The following is a 16,821-nucleotide window of genomic DNA, read 5'->3' as shown; positions in this document are numbered from 1 at the left end:
AAAAATAAAGTTGTTTGTTAGTTTTTTACGCTTTCACGCAAAAACTGCTGAATGGATGATTGAAACTATGCAATAAAATAGCTCAAACATCGGACTAACACATGTGCTATAATTTATGAAGATACATAAAAAGAAAGAAAATTAATTTTATCTGGCATTTTACTGCGCCATCTATGGGGACCATTTTAAACCATTTATTAAAGATTTCTGTAAAAATAGAAACGAAATTTGTAGTCATACTAAATGAATTATGAATATTTAACCGTACAGTATTTTATCTGTGTAAAACAATTCCTACCCCTGTTTTGATTGTTATGGAAGGAAGATAAGTGAGACCAAGGGAGGCGGAGGATATAATGCGGTGGCCATAAGCAGTCTTTACTTTTAAAAATAGTTGAATGTTCATATTCATAGAATGTGGATGGAAGGTAATGCAACCATAAAGCTATATGTTTTTATACCATGTTTTTATACCATGTGTTTTAGCCCCAAGTTTGTAAAGCCTAAAAATATTGATGCTACGAAAAAAATTTTGGTATAGGTGTTCATAGAATCACCTAATTAGTGCATTTTCGGTTGACTGACCGTCGGTCCGTCTGTCTGTCAACACGATAACTAAAAAACGACAAGAGATATTAAGATGAAATTTTTATAGCGTACTCAGGACGTAAGAAGTGAGGTCGAGTTCGTAAATGAGCATTACGGATCAATTGGGTCTTGGTTCCGTAGGACCCATCTTGTAAACCGTTAGAGATAGAACAAAATATTAAATGTAAAAAATGTTCCTTATAAAAAAATAAACGAGTTTTGGTAAAAACATTTTTTTGTAAACATCACTGTTTACCCACGAGGGCGCTAATTCGGTGTAAATTTTATAGTATGTGTAAAATTTATAGTACTATTTAATTAAAAGTGGATATCTTTTTTTATTTTCTTCACGTCAAAAAACAAACGGTTGCATCATCAACACAGTTTATTCATGGTATTTCAAGAATTAACTCCATTGTTTGCTTTCACTTGTTAAATTAACTTATTCTAAAAACTCGAGCAATAATATAATACCATGTATTTCGAACATCATTGTATATCAAACAAAATTTTATTTGATGAAAATTTAACTTATTCATTCACTGAACGATTTAAAGAAAAACCATCACTTTCTATCACATACGGAATATAAAAAAAAAATTCATACTAAAGTTAACCAAATTGATCATTGCACAAATTGTAGTTAGTTACCTGGTTGTATTTAACCCCCTTATAATGTAAATATACTTTATTGTATTATTTATTTTTTCAATATGCGAATCGTTTTTTAATATCTATATACACAGTTACAAGTCTTTTGAATTTTAAAGTAGAGGAAATTTTATATCCTACTTGATTTTCTTTTAATTTAGTTTACAAAAAAAATGCAACTTTACCTCTTGAAGATATTTGTATATGTATATTGTTTGTATTGTTTACCGCGATATTGATAACCTGATATTTGATTCAGAATTAACAAGTGAAAATAAACAATTGACTGAGGTAATTGTTGAAATATGATATTTAACCACTGTTGATTAGGCAATCGTTTGTTTTTTACATCATGTAAGTAAAGGAAGAGAGCCACTTTTACACACAAATAAATAAGAGGACCTTTCTTAAGATGTAAACGTAAAAATGTTTGTAACAAGTACAAACAAGTTATTTATTTTTTATAAGTTTTCAAAAGTTATTTTATTTTAAATGAAACTAATTACTAATGAAAAAATTATTATCATGATTAAATAATAATGAAAATATGAAAAATCACAGGAACAATCTTGGTCTGCGGACCTCCTCCCCATGTGACATCAGATTGTGTGTACGACGCAAGAGTCTTTAGAGTGAGAGAAGGTTTCTAAAAATGCACTTCTAACATTAAAAAGAGACATCTTCACATTTGGTGGAGGCGGGAAGTAGGGGAAGGGATAGAGGTGAGGATATAGTTGTACTACTATACTAATGTGCTAAAATGTTCGCATTGGATGTGCGATTAACATAATTAACATGGAAATGATGGAAATACTTAGTTATAGGGCCAAAACTTTCATTTTTCGGATACTTTTTTAGATTTCGCATTGACTAACAAATCAAATTAAATGTCTCACAACTTTGTAAGGAAATATTAAGCATAAAATGTCCTTAAATAACAAGATATAATCGAAAAACTGAAAGAAGTCCTAAAATTTTGGGGTTTTTAACCTACTTTTAAGTTAGCACAGGGCCCTCGAAAACTTAGGATCATTTATAAATTGACTGAAAAAATGAGAAAGAAGTAGTTTTATTTGTTTTAAGCTCTTGTTTGCACATGTTCTTAATAACGCTACCGTCTCAAGAGAATTAGATCGTCTTAGAAGAGGTTTTGTTTTTATTAGGAGGATTCATAGATGTCAAAATGAAATATCTTCCTCTATTTGGCATTATTCGCAAAACGTTATCAATCCATAATTTCACAGCCCAAATATAGAATAAGATTAAATTGTAAAAATTGCTATCATCAATCACTAATAATAAAGAATTTAATCCGGATTATAAAATGAATATCATCTTCCTTCATCTAATATATCTAATAACCAATAAATAATCGGTTAAAATTCAAGTCGGAGGATTATTTTGAAAATTTTTAATGTCTAAAAAATGCTTTTCATGAACAATATACACATAAAAATCGGTCATCAAACATCATTACGTAAAAGACATTTATATTCTTTACGTGCGTGTGAATGAATTAGATGTAAAAAGAAATTTTCATAAACACAATCGTTTGTCCATAACTTAGCTCTTTTTTGTGCCGTTGATATATTCGTTGTGTGCGTAGTCATGGTGGGGATAATAAAATCGATGCCAGCGCTTTAAGTGAAAAATTTTGGAGATAAAGTGGGCTGTTATGACTAATTTGCAATTATTTACATGTTAATGATATAGAAACTGTCAAATTAAAATGATTGAAAAACACTAATTAATTAAACTTAATGCATTAAAAATTGTGAAAATAAGAAATCAAATTGTACAAATATTATTTTTCAAATGTTAATTATCGTAATTATTTATTTAAATTTGTGAAACAAGAATATTAAATTTTAAATGTAAGTTTTCAATGCAATCCACACAATTATATATGCATCCATTAATTCTATAATTAAAGTAGTGTATCGTTGTCATGGAAACGAAATTCACGCTCGGAGCGAATACTTGAAAGTAAATATTTATTGTGTAATAAATATATCCAACTGATAAGGTTTCAACGAACTTAATAACGTAGCTTCAAAGAAATACAAATAAACATAAAAATAATTTATTTGCAGATGGTGAAAATGTAGGGAAACAAAGTATTAGAGCAGGCGCTAGATAGAGATGAGTGTTTAAAAGTCGAGGACCGCATTTTGTCAATTGATTCTTCCGTTCCGAAAAGCTTTAAATTAATATCCCAGAAACCCTATATTGTATATGTCTCTCCCTCCATAGAAACTGTCAAATGTCAATTGTTTGTACAAAATAAAACCACCCAAGATTTTTTTTTGGTGTATTTACGTCAAAAAGGCTCCTTGTGATTTTTTCCTTCAGTTCACCGTTTTTGAGATATTTTTGCAGTTTGGAAAACTCCAGAACGGTTATTTGTAAATCTGAAAATTATTGCAAATAAATAAAATTTTTGAGCTTTTAAAATTCTAAAAATCACTTTGAACATCTGTTCTGGAAAATAGTTACGGATTGTTTCATTCTAAAGCCTCGATCTTTAATTGTAAAAAATTGGTTATTTGTTATTTGGTTCAAAGCATTCACATATGACCGTTTGTGTGGAGAAGGAGGTATATATTAAAATTGGACCAATTAGATTTCTGGCAACATCCGGAATATTTATAGACTTATACGAACTAGACTTTTGCACACTCAAGTCTATCTAGCACCTGGTCTATATAGTGAAAAAGAATGTTTATCATAGTATTCATAAATCAATCTAGAAGTAGGGTAATATTTTTTATTTGTTGACACTTGTTACAGTAATTGTTTCGAAGTCAAATTCAAACGTATGAAATAGAGTTTCGGTACTTTCACATAAAACGTCAGTAATAATCATGACAACAGAGTAAGCTAGTTTCTATCAGGTTAAAAATAATTTACAACTCTAGTTCATAAAGAAAGATTAATTGTTTTTACCCAAGTTTGCAGCGTAAAGAAATATGGATGCTTCAAACAAAATTTTGGTAAAATTATCCATTGAGTCATCTACCTAGCCCATTCCCGTTTTTCTGTTTGCCACCTGAAGTTTTAAGTATGCTCAGGGAGTAAAAAATTGGGTTTGAGTTCGTAAATAAGCAACAGAAAAAATTTCCGTACGACCGATTTTGCAAACAGTAAAACATGTTATGTAAAAAAAATGTTCCTTATGAAAAAATAAACTTTAGTAATAAAATTTTTTTCGTAAATATAATTGTTTTACCTTGAAAGTGCAAATTAGGGCTTAACTTCTCAATAGTTTCCATTTTCTCAAAAACTATGGAAAGTAGATAAAATTGAAAATTTGTTGGTAGCTTTAAAAAGTCTATTGACTCTTATTCAAACCAAACCCATCCGATAATATTAAAGCGGTCAAATGGGTTAAATTCTGAAAGAACTAACAATTGCGTTCCAAAAAAGCGATAGAAACAAATTTTTTAGAAGATTTTTTAAATTTAAAGAATATGTCAAGTATAAAGTAACAATACTATGATACAAAACAAAGCCCATGCTGTTGTGTATATAAAAGATTTGTATATTACCATTAGTTTTTATCAGTTAAATGAGGTGTGCTTCGCCTGTATTATTTTCGATTACATAACAAACGTTTTAGATAATTGTCCACTTTTCCGATAATCCGATATTCTATTCTAGAAAATGTCCTGTAAACATTTAATATAGACATTCTCTGACTGGACAGTAGTATTGATCCATATTATTTTCCAGTAATGCAAAAGGTATACACGAAAAAATGTATATCTGCGCTATTTATATTTTTTGTTTTTTAGGGATAGTTAGTTTTTTATATTCCTTACGGCAGAGTGGACCAAAAGAAAATTTTTTGTAGAGATTTCTGATAAATAATAATTTTTATTAATTTTCTAAGAAAAAAAATTGATTAAATCCGTATTTTTTAAATAGTACTGTGTTAAGATCTTGTGTTTTTGAAGAGTAATACAATTATAATTTTTGTTTTGTTTGTAGTAAGCACATCATGATAAAAAGAACATTACTTATGCAACTAGCATTATTAAGTTCAGTTGATCCATGAAAATTAACTAACTATTTTTTATAAAGTTTGAAGAAAATAGATGCACACCGAAATATCTTTATCATTGATATTTGGCTATGTATAACAAACAGCATGGCATGTATTGGATCTCTGAAAATAGAATAGTTAATAGTCCTTTACGTACAAAAAGAAGTATATCTAACTTCAAAAGTTTCTCATAGATATCAACTAAATTTTACTTGTTGGTACTGCAATATCCATAGCTCATAAACGTTTGACAGAGACGCAATGTGAAAAAATTTCACCGTGACTCAATTTCCATAATATAAGTCCTTCATTGCTTCATTCAATTGTTAACAATTAATTCAGAGAACTATTCTTTGATCATTTGATTTAATTATATTATTGAACGTTTTTAATTTAATTGTAATGTTGAACATATTAAATTAAATTGCAATATTGGAGATATTAATTTTCGTACAATGACTAAACTAATTAATAAATAAAAATAATTTTGCTTTGAATCGACTAAAATAATATAAATATTTTCAAAAGCATTGTTATTACCAATTTATAATAATAGTTTCGATAAAGTTACTGAGAATGATATTGCAATCTTTTATATTAATCCATACTGAATGGAATAGTTTGTCTATGTTTTAGCTTCTAGGTACATTTCTCCATAATGTTATCCTGGATAATTGTTTTAATTCCATTAAACTGAAATATTACATCATCAAATGTTTTATCCTTGTGTTTGTTTATTTTTATTATTTTATCTGTCATTGTTTACGTTTTTATTATATTTCGAAATATTATGTTATTTATTTATGATCATAATAAAAATAAATATTTATTAAACATTTTAATTATAAATTGAAATACTTATAGGTAAACTAGCAGGTATTACACTCCGCTGGGAAATTTTTACTTTGAAAACAAAGACTTGCTTGTTGTAGCATTCAATTTCATTATTATCACTTTGTATCCCTTTTGTTTACAAGTTTATGAGTTTTAATCTTTTGCTGAGGAATTCTAACTATTTTTCTAAAAAAAAATAAGTCAAAATTATTTCTTACTATTCCGGAACAATGTAACATAAGATACAATAGTTATCTTTCATTCGTATTCGTTCTTTTTTTGTAATCCCGCAGTAATCTAACATTTGTCAGGCATAAAAGTATCTTAAGTGTTAATCCAAGTAATTATCATTTCATCCTAATCCAATCTTGTATTTTTGAGTGATTGAGTATCATCCAACATCCAAACATACAATCTTTCGCATTTATAGTATATGTAGGGTATTGAAAAGTAATGGCAGACATTTAATCTAAGACTCGAGCTTTTTATTTCTTTTGCGTTATAATTACTTGTTTATCCGCGTCTGTTTTGGACGAAAAAATTATGTACTTCTGTGCTTGAAAATAAAATAAACCTTTCATTTTCTTATCAGAACAACAAAAAACTAACTGGAAATTTAACACGACTGCCTGCATAAAAGGCCAAATTATTGTATCCAATAAATGATTTGTTGGTTTCAATGCGGTTTTATTTTAAGAAATCTTGGTTTACATTGTTATGCTTGATGTAAACTTATGCAGACACTTGAAGCTTACACCAACTTTTCTAGGGTAGAGGGATGAAATCTTATGATGACAAGCTGTGAAAAGTTTCTTAAAAGAAATTTATGAAACTTTAACTAAAGTACCTGGGTGACCGAACTTTACTAGGTATTTTTTGAGTTAAAAAGGCACAAATTTTATCACTAATATAAGGAATATTAAAAATGTCTCCACATAAACACCAATTTGAATGTCTCGGTTATGTACTTTATTTTGTCGCCAACAGATGTCAAGAAAAGCCATATTTTGAGTCAATGTTTCATTTTTTCCTGAAAACTCCGATGAAACGACGTTTTCTAAAAATGAATTAATGAGGGCTGCTAATTTAATAAAATAGATGACTATTGTGTTTTGCATTTTAACCAAACTCTACCTTAGTTACTCCTTAATGACAAACGTCATTCCAAAAATTCCCGTTTTAGAAACTTTCACCATAAAAACGCCATCATTTTTTCTTTTCTCTGCCATCATTGTCTTCTTTTCTCAATTATAGAAGTACATAATAAAAATCAACATCATTAAATTTTCATAGGAAATTGAAATTGTCAAAGAACAATTTCCAAGACATCAAACAATAAATGAAACAAATGTTCCTTTTAAACAAATAAAATACTCCATATTTGTTTGTATCGTTAATTAGTGTTTTGTTTCGGTCGTAAACATCCCATATGCTAAAGCATATTTTTTTGATGAAACGTTAACAGTATAAACTAAACAACAAAAAAACTTCTTTACAAGAAAGAGCTACTCAATTAGATGATGTTTTCTTGTTTTACGCATATAAACATTTCCTAGAAAATATTGAATAAAGTGGAAACAAGAAAACGACTTCTTTGAATCATTTATTTTACATTGTTGTTATTTGATTTTTTTTTTACATTATTGTAAATTAAATTTATTTGTGTCTACATGTATTTTCTGTAATGTTCTGAAAAATGTTAAACAGGTGGAATAGAAAGATGAAACGAAAAAGTATATACGGTGATCCACTGATAAATGTATATGTGTTCAAAAAAAATGTATTTTAAAAATTTTTCGAAACGGAAGACAGCGTTGATAGTTTCTTTTTAACATCTATGAAGAAAAACTGAGGATTTTTATGTGTACAAACCTAGTAGACAATTTCTTCAATTGTAACCTAAATTAAAGTAGCGAAATTTACCTTCCAAAAATATTTGACAGGAGTAAGGTATCCAAATATGAAATAAAAAACTACTTATGATATTTTTTGGTGATTCTTCGAAGAAGTGAGCATCAAGGCAATTTTCAATAAAAAGTTTATTTTTATATGAGTTTTAATCAACCCTTAATCAACAATTTTAGGGCGGGTTGCACGATTATTTGGTCAACCCCCCATTGGTCAACTCGATATTTTTCTTATAGAGATAAACGGTAGATGATATGTTTTCATAGATTTCTCCAAAACTTTTCGATAACTGGAGTAATTTTCGAAATATCGAAAATTGAAAATTTTGTTTAATTATTTAACTCAATTGCTATTTTAAATGCTGTATTCGCTTTCTTTCGGAAGTTTAAAGTGTTTATCTGTGGGTCTGTGTGTTTCTCAGTGTGTTTCCAAAAATCGGTTTACAAGGAATATATCCCATTTGTCGGGGGTTTTTTAAATTTTGTAAATTTCACATTTAGTATACCATCTTGTACATACAAAAGGATAAATATAAACAAATTTTTTTTACCTTGGTAATGTGTGTTTTTATGTACATGTGTTTCACTCATATGCTGTTAGAATCGTGCATGTATGTTGTTACCTTTTTGGTATATATTTTTCTTGTCACCAGAACAGCTGTTAACACAACCGCTAGGGAGATCATATATACGAAAATATATAGAGATTGGTTTGAATGGTACTTCTACTTTGCTATGTTTTTGCTTATTCATGATCTTGACAACGTTAACACCTATATTCCCATTGGAAAACATATACATATAGAGAGACGCGTATATTCTTATTTTGTGATATTATGATTCTTTTTTCATGTCGTCAATATTTTCTTGTATTTTTATTATTTCATTATAGAACTTTTAGCAAATCCACTTTGCCATAAGTTTCATAGTTTAAAATTTGAATAGATTTTGACGTGCAAAATAATGTTTTTATAACATAAAATAGTTTTCCTTCTTTTTATGAAATTGAAACCTCGAACGTCAATTATATTCACAAAAAAGTGAAGTGTAAAAAAATTTAACTGAAGGCTGGTTTATTGTTGATGATTATTATCTATTACATTTATTTATTCAAACAAGTCTTTTTTTTTTTTAAATTGTTACTTTTCACTTATATGTTTTAGTTGGATATTTGAACTTATTTCCCCTTTTATTACATCAATTTAATTAAAAATTCAAATTTGAATGAATAATTCGACAATGAAATCAAATAAAAATAAAAATCTAATGATGATTATACTTAATAAACAAATAAAACAAAAAAATTATATAAAAAACATTTATTTTTACGAAAGTACTAGAAAAAATAGTTTTGACTCTTATACTTAAAATATAATAATCCATTTTTTGTATTCGTAGTATTCCGATTTGCTTGGAAAGATTCTCCCTGTTTACAGTAGTTTGTATTTATTCAGTTAAACATGCATAGAAGTCTCTATGGTCACAATTCTCAGTGCAATAAACTCCCATTCCCGTAATTTCTTATATCATAAGATAGCTGATGACATACTTTTCGATGTGATTATTCACAATTCTAAGCGGAAAATATATTTTTCAGTAAATTGTATTACACAATAAATTCACAAACTTAAACTTCTTGTTTGTAAAACTAAGTAGCCAACAAATTTTCCCCCCTCTGGGAAGTTAGTCGAGTGGACTACAGGGGCCACACTCACACGACTTCAGTACCACATCGACTATGTACTGCCACTTTCTTTGTAATGCAATGTTATACACAACCTTAGAATACAATGAATATGATTAATACATTATACACACAGAATCTTTAATATCGTAATTTAAATACAAAACAATTCGAATGAGATATACATTATAAACAATAAAGCTTTATTGAAAGTGAAGTTATAAGGGTTTATAAAATTGTATTAAAAGACCTCTAACTACAGAATATTTTTGTATTTAAATTGTATACATTCCAAATAACATTCTTTTGTCAAAACAAATATAAAATTTTTTTTTCTGTATCCTTCTACCTACACTCTACGGATCACAAAATATTATATACTTCTTAAATGGAATACCAAGAAGAAAGTTATTTTTTGCCTTACTTTTTGCTCTTTCGATGTTATCAATGTTATCATCATAAAAAGTATCTTTATTGCTACTTGAAAAATACCTTCTTTGAAACTACTTTTGTTTTGTGAATACCTATTTTCAAAATATTTTTTATTTCAGATGTTTTATTAATATAGTTGATATACATTTTTAGGGTGAAACTAATTGGCACAGAAAGAAAAATTTGTCCTAAATTGCCTAAATTTTTAGGTTCATCATACTAACAGTCCCTTTTTGGTTTACAACTTGGAAATTGTATTTGATATCAACTTAACGAAAAATGTATGATGAGGAAGATTTTAATGCTATATAAAATATGGAATATCCATGACTTTTTTTTGCATTGGTTAACATAATATGAAAAAAACCTAAAAAAAATGACGAAAATTGAAAATAATTTAAATGTCAAAAAATTTCGAAGCAGCTTGAACAGCTCTAGCCAGTTAAAAAACGTTTCATAAATGGTTGCATTTATGCACTATTTTGTTAGTAAAAATTTATGCAGAATGGTTCTTAATTAGAAGGGGAGGCACACTGGCCTGACTTATTACAAACTTAAACCAAATTTTTTTTATAAAATTTTAAACCGTTTTATGTTACTTAAAATACCCAAGTCAATCTACAGTATTCAAATTACATCTTAGAACTGTATAGTTTTATATCCCAGAATCACATAGCTTAAGAAATTAATGAGTTTTTCCAACCAATTGGGAAAATAATATTATGGTTTAACTTGATAGTAATGAACAGATGTACACAATAAGTAAAGTAAGCATCAGTAAGCATCATGTAATCTTACCATATGAATATTTTAGCATTAAAACTTTTTGTTTGACTTTCTGAGTTTATATGAAATTTAGCCCGTATGGTATATACAAGGAAGGCATTGTATTATAACTACTATATTACCAAATACACATATAATAAGAAACTGCTTTTTCTGTACAAACATTGTACAATATTACTTTTCTGTATCTTATATTACAATATCCATTCAAGTTTATTCAGAAAATTTAAAAGTTTTAAAACAGCAATTTACTTTTATGATATAGAGCACAGGATTTGTGCGTAATTTCATTGTAATATTGTTTCAATGTCATCGTTTTCTTTCCATTCAACATCTTTTGTACAGTATCATTTACAAAAAGTTGAACCGCATTGAAACATTCTGTTCAATCAACTTTAACTTTTACAAGCTTTTATTTAACTTGCAATGTACGTATTTATCTTTGTCGGGGTGAAATCTTCCAACTCAATTTTGAAGTAAAGTATCTTCAATTGATTGAGCTGAATTTTATTAACAAGTTTAGTTTGAATAACAATGTACGGTAAGATAAGTGGCGTCTTGATTTTCCGATCCCTTTAACAATATTTTATATACATGCGTTTTTTCGTCTTAAATTAAAATTTAAATAAAAAATATTTTTTAAGGACAAGCTTTTATTGTACTTAAGAGTAGAAAATAATATTTTTTTTGGAGTGACTCATACATGACTCTTGTAAAAGCATGAGGCGCTCAATATAAAAATTGAGTTGCATGATTCCACCCGTACAAACATACATTGAAGTTCTCCAAATTATTTTTGATACTTTATGTTGATCACCTCAAGCTTTCAAAAATAGTCATGTATGAAGTCTCCTTTTAGTCTCCTTAAAAAAATTAGTTACTACTTTTTAGTACAATAAAAGCTTGTCTACGCTATGTATAATATACCATATTATATAAAGTTTCAAATTTTTACCCAAAAAAAAAAAAAAAAAAAATGGTGTAGATGTTCAAAAAATCTGTCTATTAGTGCAGGATCACGATAATTCAAAAACGAAAAGTGATATCGAGCTGAAATAGCATTTTATGGGGTGGTCAGGGCGAACAATGTGAATTTGCGTTGTTCTCTTGTCAATTATAAGTTTGAGATTAAATTTAATGGCTCTGAACATCAAGATCAAAATTATAACCTTTAATTTAATTTTCGAGATATCTGCTTGTGTCATAATAAATCATGATTAGCGTAGGATTACTATTATTGATTTTATTGGTAGACTTACTTTATGAAATTGTACCTACTTAGTTTAACATATAATAAAATTAAAAACTTCTACATTTATTTCTAGAGTTAAATAGATTCAATTATTTTGAAAAAGAGTATATTTTCATTATATTTCAGTTTTATCCAGTTCAGTTTTGTAATGTTTACGTTTTGTCTTTTCTTTTTAGTGTGTGTATTTTCCCCCGAACATATAGACTTATGCACTGTTTCGGAAATCGTTGGAGAGGGTTGGGTTGTATTCGAAAATAGTGGTTTTTGCCCTAGAAATTCGTTGAGTAAATGTTAATGTCGTTAGTTGAGTTAATGGCAAGGATATTCCTGTTGAGTGTAGCAACTTTTTAATCCCTCAACTACAATATCACAAAATTTTTATTGTACAAAATCATGTTTTTTAGAGCAGTTTTGTTTGAAGATATTTCATGCTATTGGCAAAAGGCAAAAATCTCATTTCAATGAAAGCAGTGCGACAATACATGCATTAAACTAGGGGGGGGGGGGGAATGTGACTTTATTGATAGGACTTTACTGCTCCTGAGTTTTATACTTAAATTACTGGAAAAATGTCATTTATTTTTTTGTAATATGTTTTTGCTTATGTTTATTTTAAAAAAATTTTCTCTTCGTAATATTTTATGTGGGACAATTTGTTTCTTAATTCAAGGTTCATGAATATGTCATAATGAGATTTCCACCAATAATCTTCGTGTCACCCTCATATTTATTTTAGTTTTATTTTCTGTGAATATAAATAAAATGTCGATTAACCTTCAAAGAAAGAGGCAGAATGATCTCCTTCTTTGCTTCAGGCAGTATAAGAGGCTGCTTAGATAGTTAAGTGTGCTCAGACAGGTCAATAAATGATTTTAGACACATAATAAAAGAAGTTGTATTCAATAATTATCTCTCTATCTGAAATATTGCTAATGCTTTGACTAGAAATGACAATTCACATAAAGTAGGGAGTTTTAAGATGCGTTTAACTTTTTTAAAGTGGTCTGAAGTGAAAATATTTATAAATTTTACATCTATTATGCATTTTTTCTTTGACAAAAAGACGGTCAAAGATGTCCGCTTAAAAACAGAACTGAGTATACGCAGAGAATTCGGTATTCATGGCCATTGTGCAAACACGTATTTCATAAAATTAGAAAAACGGCAAGAAAAGTTAGATAATCATAATTTTTATTGGTTACAGGTGAATTTTTGGCTTCATTGCAACGACACAACGAAGCTGCTGTACAATATACGCGTGCGGCTGAATTAAAACCAGCTGATTATGAATTAGTGGTGGCAGCTGCAACAGCGCTACGACAGGCTGATCGTCGGATTGATGCTGAATATTGGTATCGTAAAGCTGTACAACTTCGACCATTGGTATGTTATACTATTAAAGTATTAGAATTTGGTTGAATATTAGTAGGCAATACGAACGTCTTAAATCTAACACTTATAATTTTAGAATTACAAGTAAAACAACAGTAGTTTAATTAAACCAAGCCAAGATTTTCTGTCTGTATTAATATGATCAAGTGAAACAATTTTGTACCGTAAATATTATTTATTGATTCCATTCGAAATATAATACATTTAACGATACAATAAAAACAATAAAATAGTTCATAAAAATAAGAAAAATTGAAAACACTAGTCCTTTTAAAAGTATACAAAATTAATAGTCTATTTCAAAATTTTTATGCCCTACAAGTTCATCAAATCCGGGCATATGATTAATGTTCTGACTTTAAATTATTTGATTTTATCAATACTAAATAGGTACTTCCCAGATTGTCTTCAGTTTCTTGAATATCTAGGTCTCAACGATCAAGGAAGGAAGACCAACTCAATAAATGAAACTATAGCTTTTTTTCCATTTGATATCTAGGTCTCAACGATCAAGGAAGGAAGACCAACTCAATAAATGAAACTATAGCTTTTTTTCCATTTGATAGCAGAAGAGGGTATGAACATGATTATCAGGCATTGTTTCACTTCAAATAACGCTTGCATCAGTGCAAAACTATAAAACTTGTACTTTAGTGTATACTTAAAATATTTTATTTAACGGTGAGACAACCAGAAAAAAATCTTTACATAAGTATTTATTATTAAAAAGAAACAATTTTTGTAATTAATAGGTCAGATAAAATTGATACAACTTCATTATCGCTTCTATATTAATATTCAATCATTTTCGAAACTTAAGTTTCTAAAACCAAGGCATTAATTTTTTATTAAGATTTTATTTTTATATTTATCATTCAGGATGCACGAGGACACACAAATTTAGGTGCCATATTACATTTAAATGGAAAATATAGCGAAGCCGCTGCCAGTTATAGAGAAGCATTACGTCTACAACCGGATGATGTAACAACTTTAACAAATTTACACAAATTATATAGTTTAATGGCGTGACAACCATGATAGGTTGCACTATACCATGTTATGAATAATGCAACAACAACAACAAAATATTATAAGATATTATATAATATTTTATCAAAGATTACTATTATTATTATTACTATTATTGATATAATAAAAATTGTTATTATATTTACATTACATATTGATATTGAAAAACAACCAAAAAACAACAAACAATACATGCATTTTTATATATTAAAACAAACACAACAGAATGCTATTTGAAAATCTAATAATTAAAATAACTTAAGGTGGAATATTATAGTCAATAATGAGCCTTTAAAAATAAATCGATTAAAAAGTTTTATCTGATACCCTAACAACATTTTTTTTAAACGCGAAATCGACTTCAAAATAAGATACACAAAAAAATAAAGAATAATTAATAAAAAAAAAAAACTTTTACCAATAATTTCCTTGTGAACAATGGCTTTTCGACGTCAAGGTAAATGAATGGATTTCAACCTAAGAAAAGTTGCAATTGGTTTGGACTTCAAAATGTAAGCCACACAAGAAAATTATTGAAAGTATGTATCTTAAAATTGTCTCTAGAACAACTTAAACCTTTTCTGAAGTATAAGGACTGTTAAAACAGTTGGAAAACATGATTTTTTTTTATTATGTTTTAATATGTGTTAAGTGATTACTAGCTAGATGTTTAATTAAATTTGAATAGAATTTGCCTCTGACACTTTTTACCTTGAGATTTTCGAACGTTTTTTTCTTCATGTAATTTGGTAAATCGTGCATTATATTTGAAGTTAAAATAACATGCCCAATCAAAATAAAAATAAGAAAATTATTCATCACCCGAAGTTTGTCTAGTGTTCACTAGCTACAAATTTGTTAGCATACCTAACACCATTCTAAATAATTTTTCATATACAGCAGAGCAAGCTAATGGCTTACTTGCTTAAATGAAAAATTCCTATTGAGCTATTTTTTTTTTTTTTGAAGAGAGTTTCATAAAGGCATTTAACTTTGTTTACAATAAAATACAAAAATTATTCCACCTTTATAAATTTGAAAACAAAAAACAAATTATGATAATAAGAAATAATTATAAATAAATAATTATAGTTTTAGAAAAAAAACTAATTTTGTAAATCGAAAGAATAATTAGAGGTTTATATCAACGAATAAAAAATATCAAAAAATATGAAAACTTTTTTAAATTTAATTAAAAAATTAATTAAAATCAATTAGAAATTTTTTTTTATTAAAGACCTTTATTTGAGTGTGAAAGATTTTGGGACCACTGTCTTTCCTTTCTTTTCATTTTAAACTTAAAATGGTACAATACTGGTTCTTCCAAATACAAAAAAAAAACTGTACATCCTCACAATGATATCGTTTCAACAACTTCCAAAACTTCCTTTCAAAACCATTTACTTAAATAATATGCGCGCTACAGTATAATACAATAGTATGGACGGAGGCTATATTTAACAAAATTGAGGTTTGATTCATATATATTTACTTTTGATTTTAAATTAGCCCTCATAACAGAGTACGGTTAGAGAATTGGTCAAAACAAGTACAATTTATTTCATTAAATATTGTTTGGTATTTAAATATTCGATCTTAGAATTTAATTCGTGACAAGACCATGTAATAATTTTAAAGCGGAGTGAGACTTAAAAAAATGGTGATAAATAATTATTTTTAAATTTATGTGTATTTTAATCTTGTATCAGTAAAAAAGCTTGAATTGCCTCGTCAGATCGAAATATTTATGACGAAAAACGAACTTTTTGCAAGGAAGAAAGTAGATTTTATAACAATTCATGAAGACCGACAAATTTTTATTGGCCACTGTGAAACATAAATTTTTTTAAAGACTATACAATATGTAATTAGTCAACGGATATTGAACTAAACATTCAATTCGTACCTAAATTTAAATGGAGAATCATTAAATCCTGTTTCGTTTTCGAGAGTATTTTTTCGCCATTCTAAGTTGAGTAACTAGATAATTGGTCATCCTTAATTAATTTAGGTATATTTTAATGTGGGAAACTGAACCAAAAATCTCCGAAAGAGTATTTATGGAGCTTGTTCTTAGTGTTCAACTAAGGGTCCCGTACCCGGGACAACTTAAAAATAGGCGATGAACCTCAAGATTGATTCAGTTTGGAGAAAGCTCTTAAGAAAAAAGTAATCTAATGGAGAGTGTTCTTAGATATGTTTCAAATGTTAAGGGTTC

At 27.9% G+C, this 16,821-nt stretch overlaps 1 protein-coding gene across 1 annotated transcript in view; it reads left to right on the top strand.

The window, feature by feature from the left end:
• Window positions 1-14,641, top strand: part of LOC123296050 (protein O-mannosyl-transferase TMTC2-like) — a 280,446-nt gene extending 265,805 nt beyond the window's left edge. The window contains exons 10-11 of the mRNA XM_044877511.1: window positions 13,384-13,562; window positions 14,451-14,641. Of these exons, the coding sequence (XP_044733446.1) occupies window positions 13,384-13,562; window positions 14,451-14,603 (332 nt within the window). The 3' untranslated portion in view covers window positions 14,604-14,641. The remainder of the gene's footprint in view (window positions 1-13,383; window positions 13,563-14,450) is intronic.
• Window positions 14,642-16,821: the final 2,180 nt, after the last annotated feature.

This window comes from Chrysoperla carnea, chromosome 3 (assembly GCF_905475395.1).
Source record: "Chrysoperla carnea chromosome 3, inChrCarn1.1, whole genome shotgun sequence".
In the NCBI taxonomy this organism is placed as follows: Eukaryota; Metazoa; Arthropoda; class Insecta; order Neuroptera; family Chrysopidae; genus Chrysoperla; species Chrysoperla carnea.
Note: the sequence above shows the minus strand (reverse complement) of the source record. Positions and strands in the feature narration are given on the sequence as shown.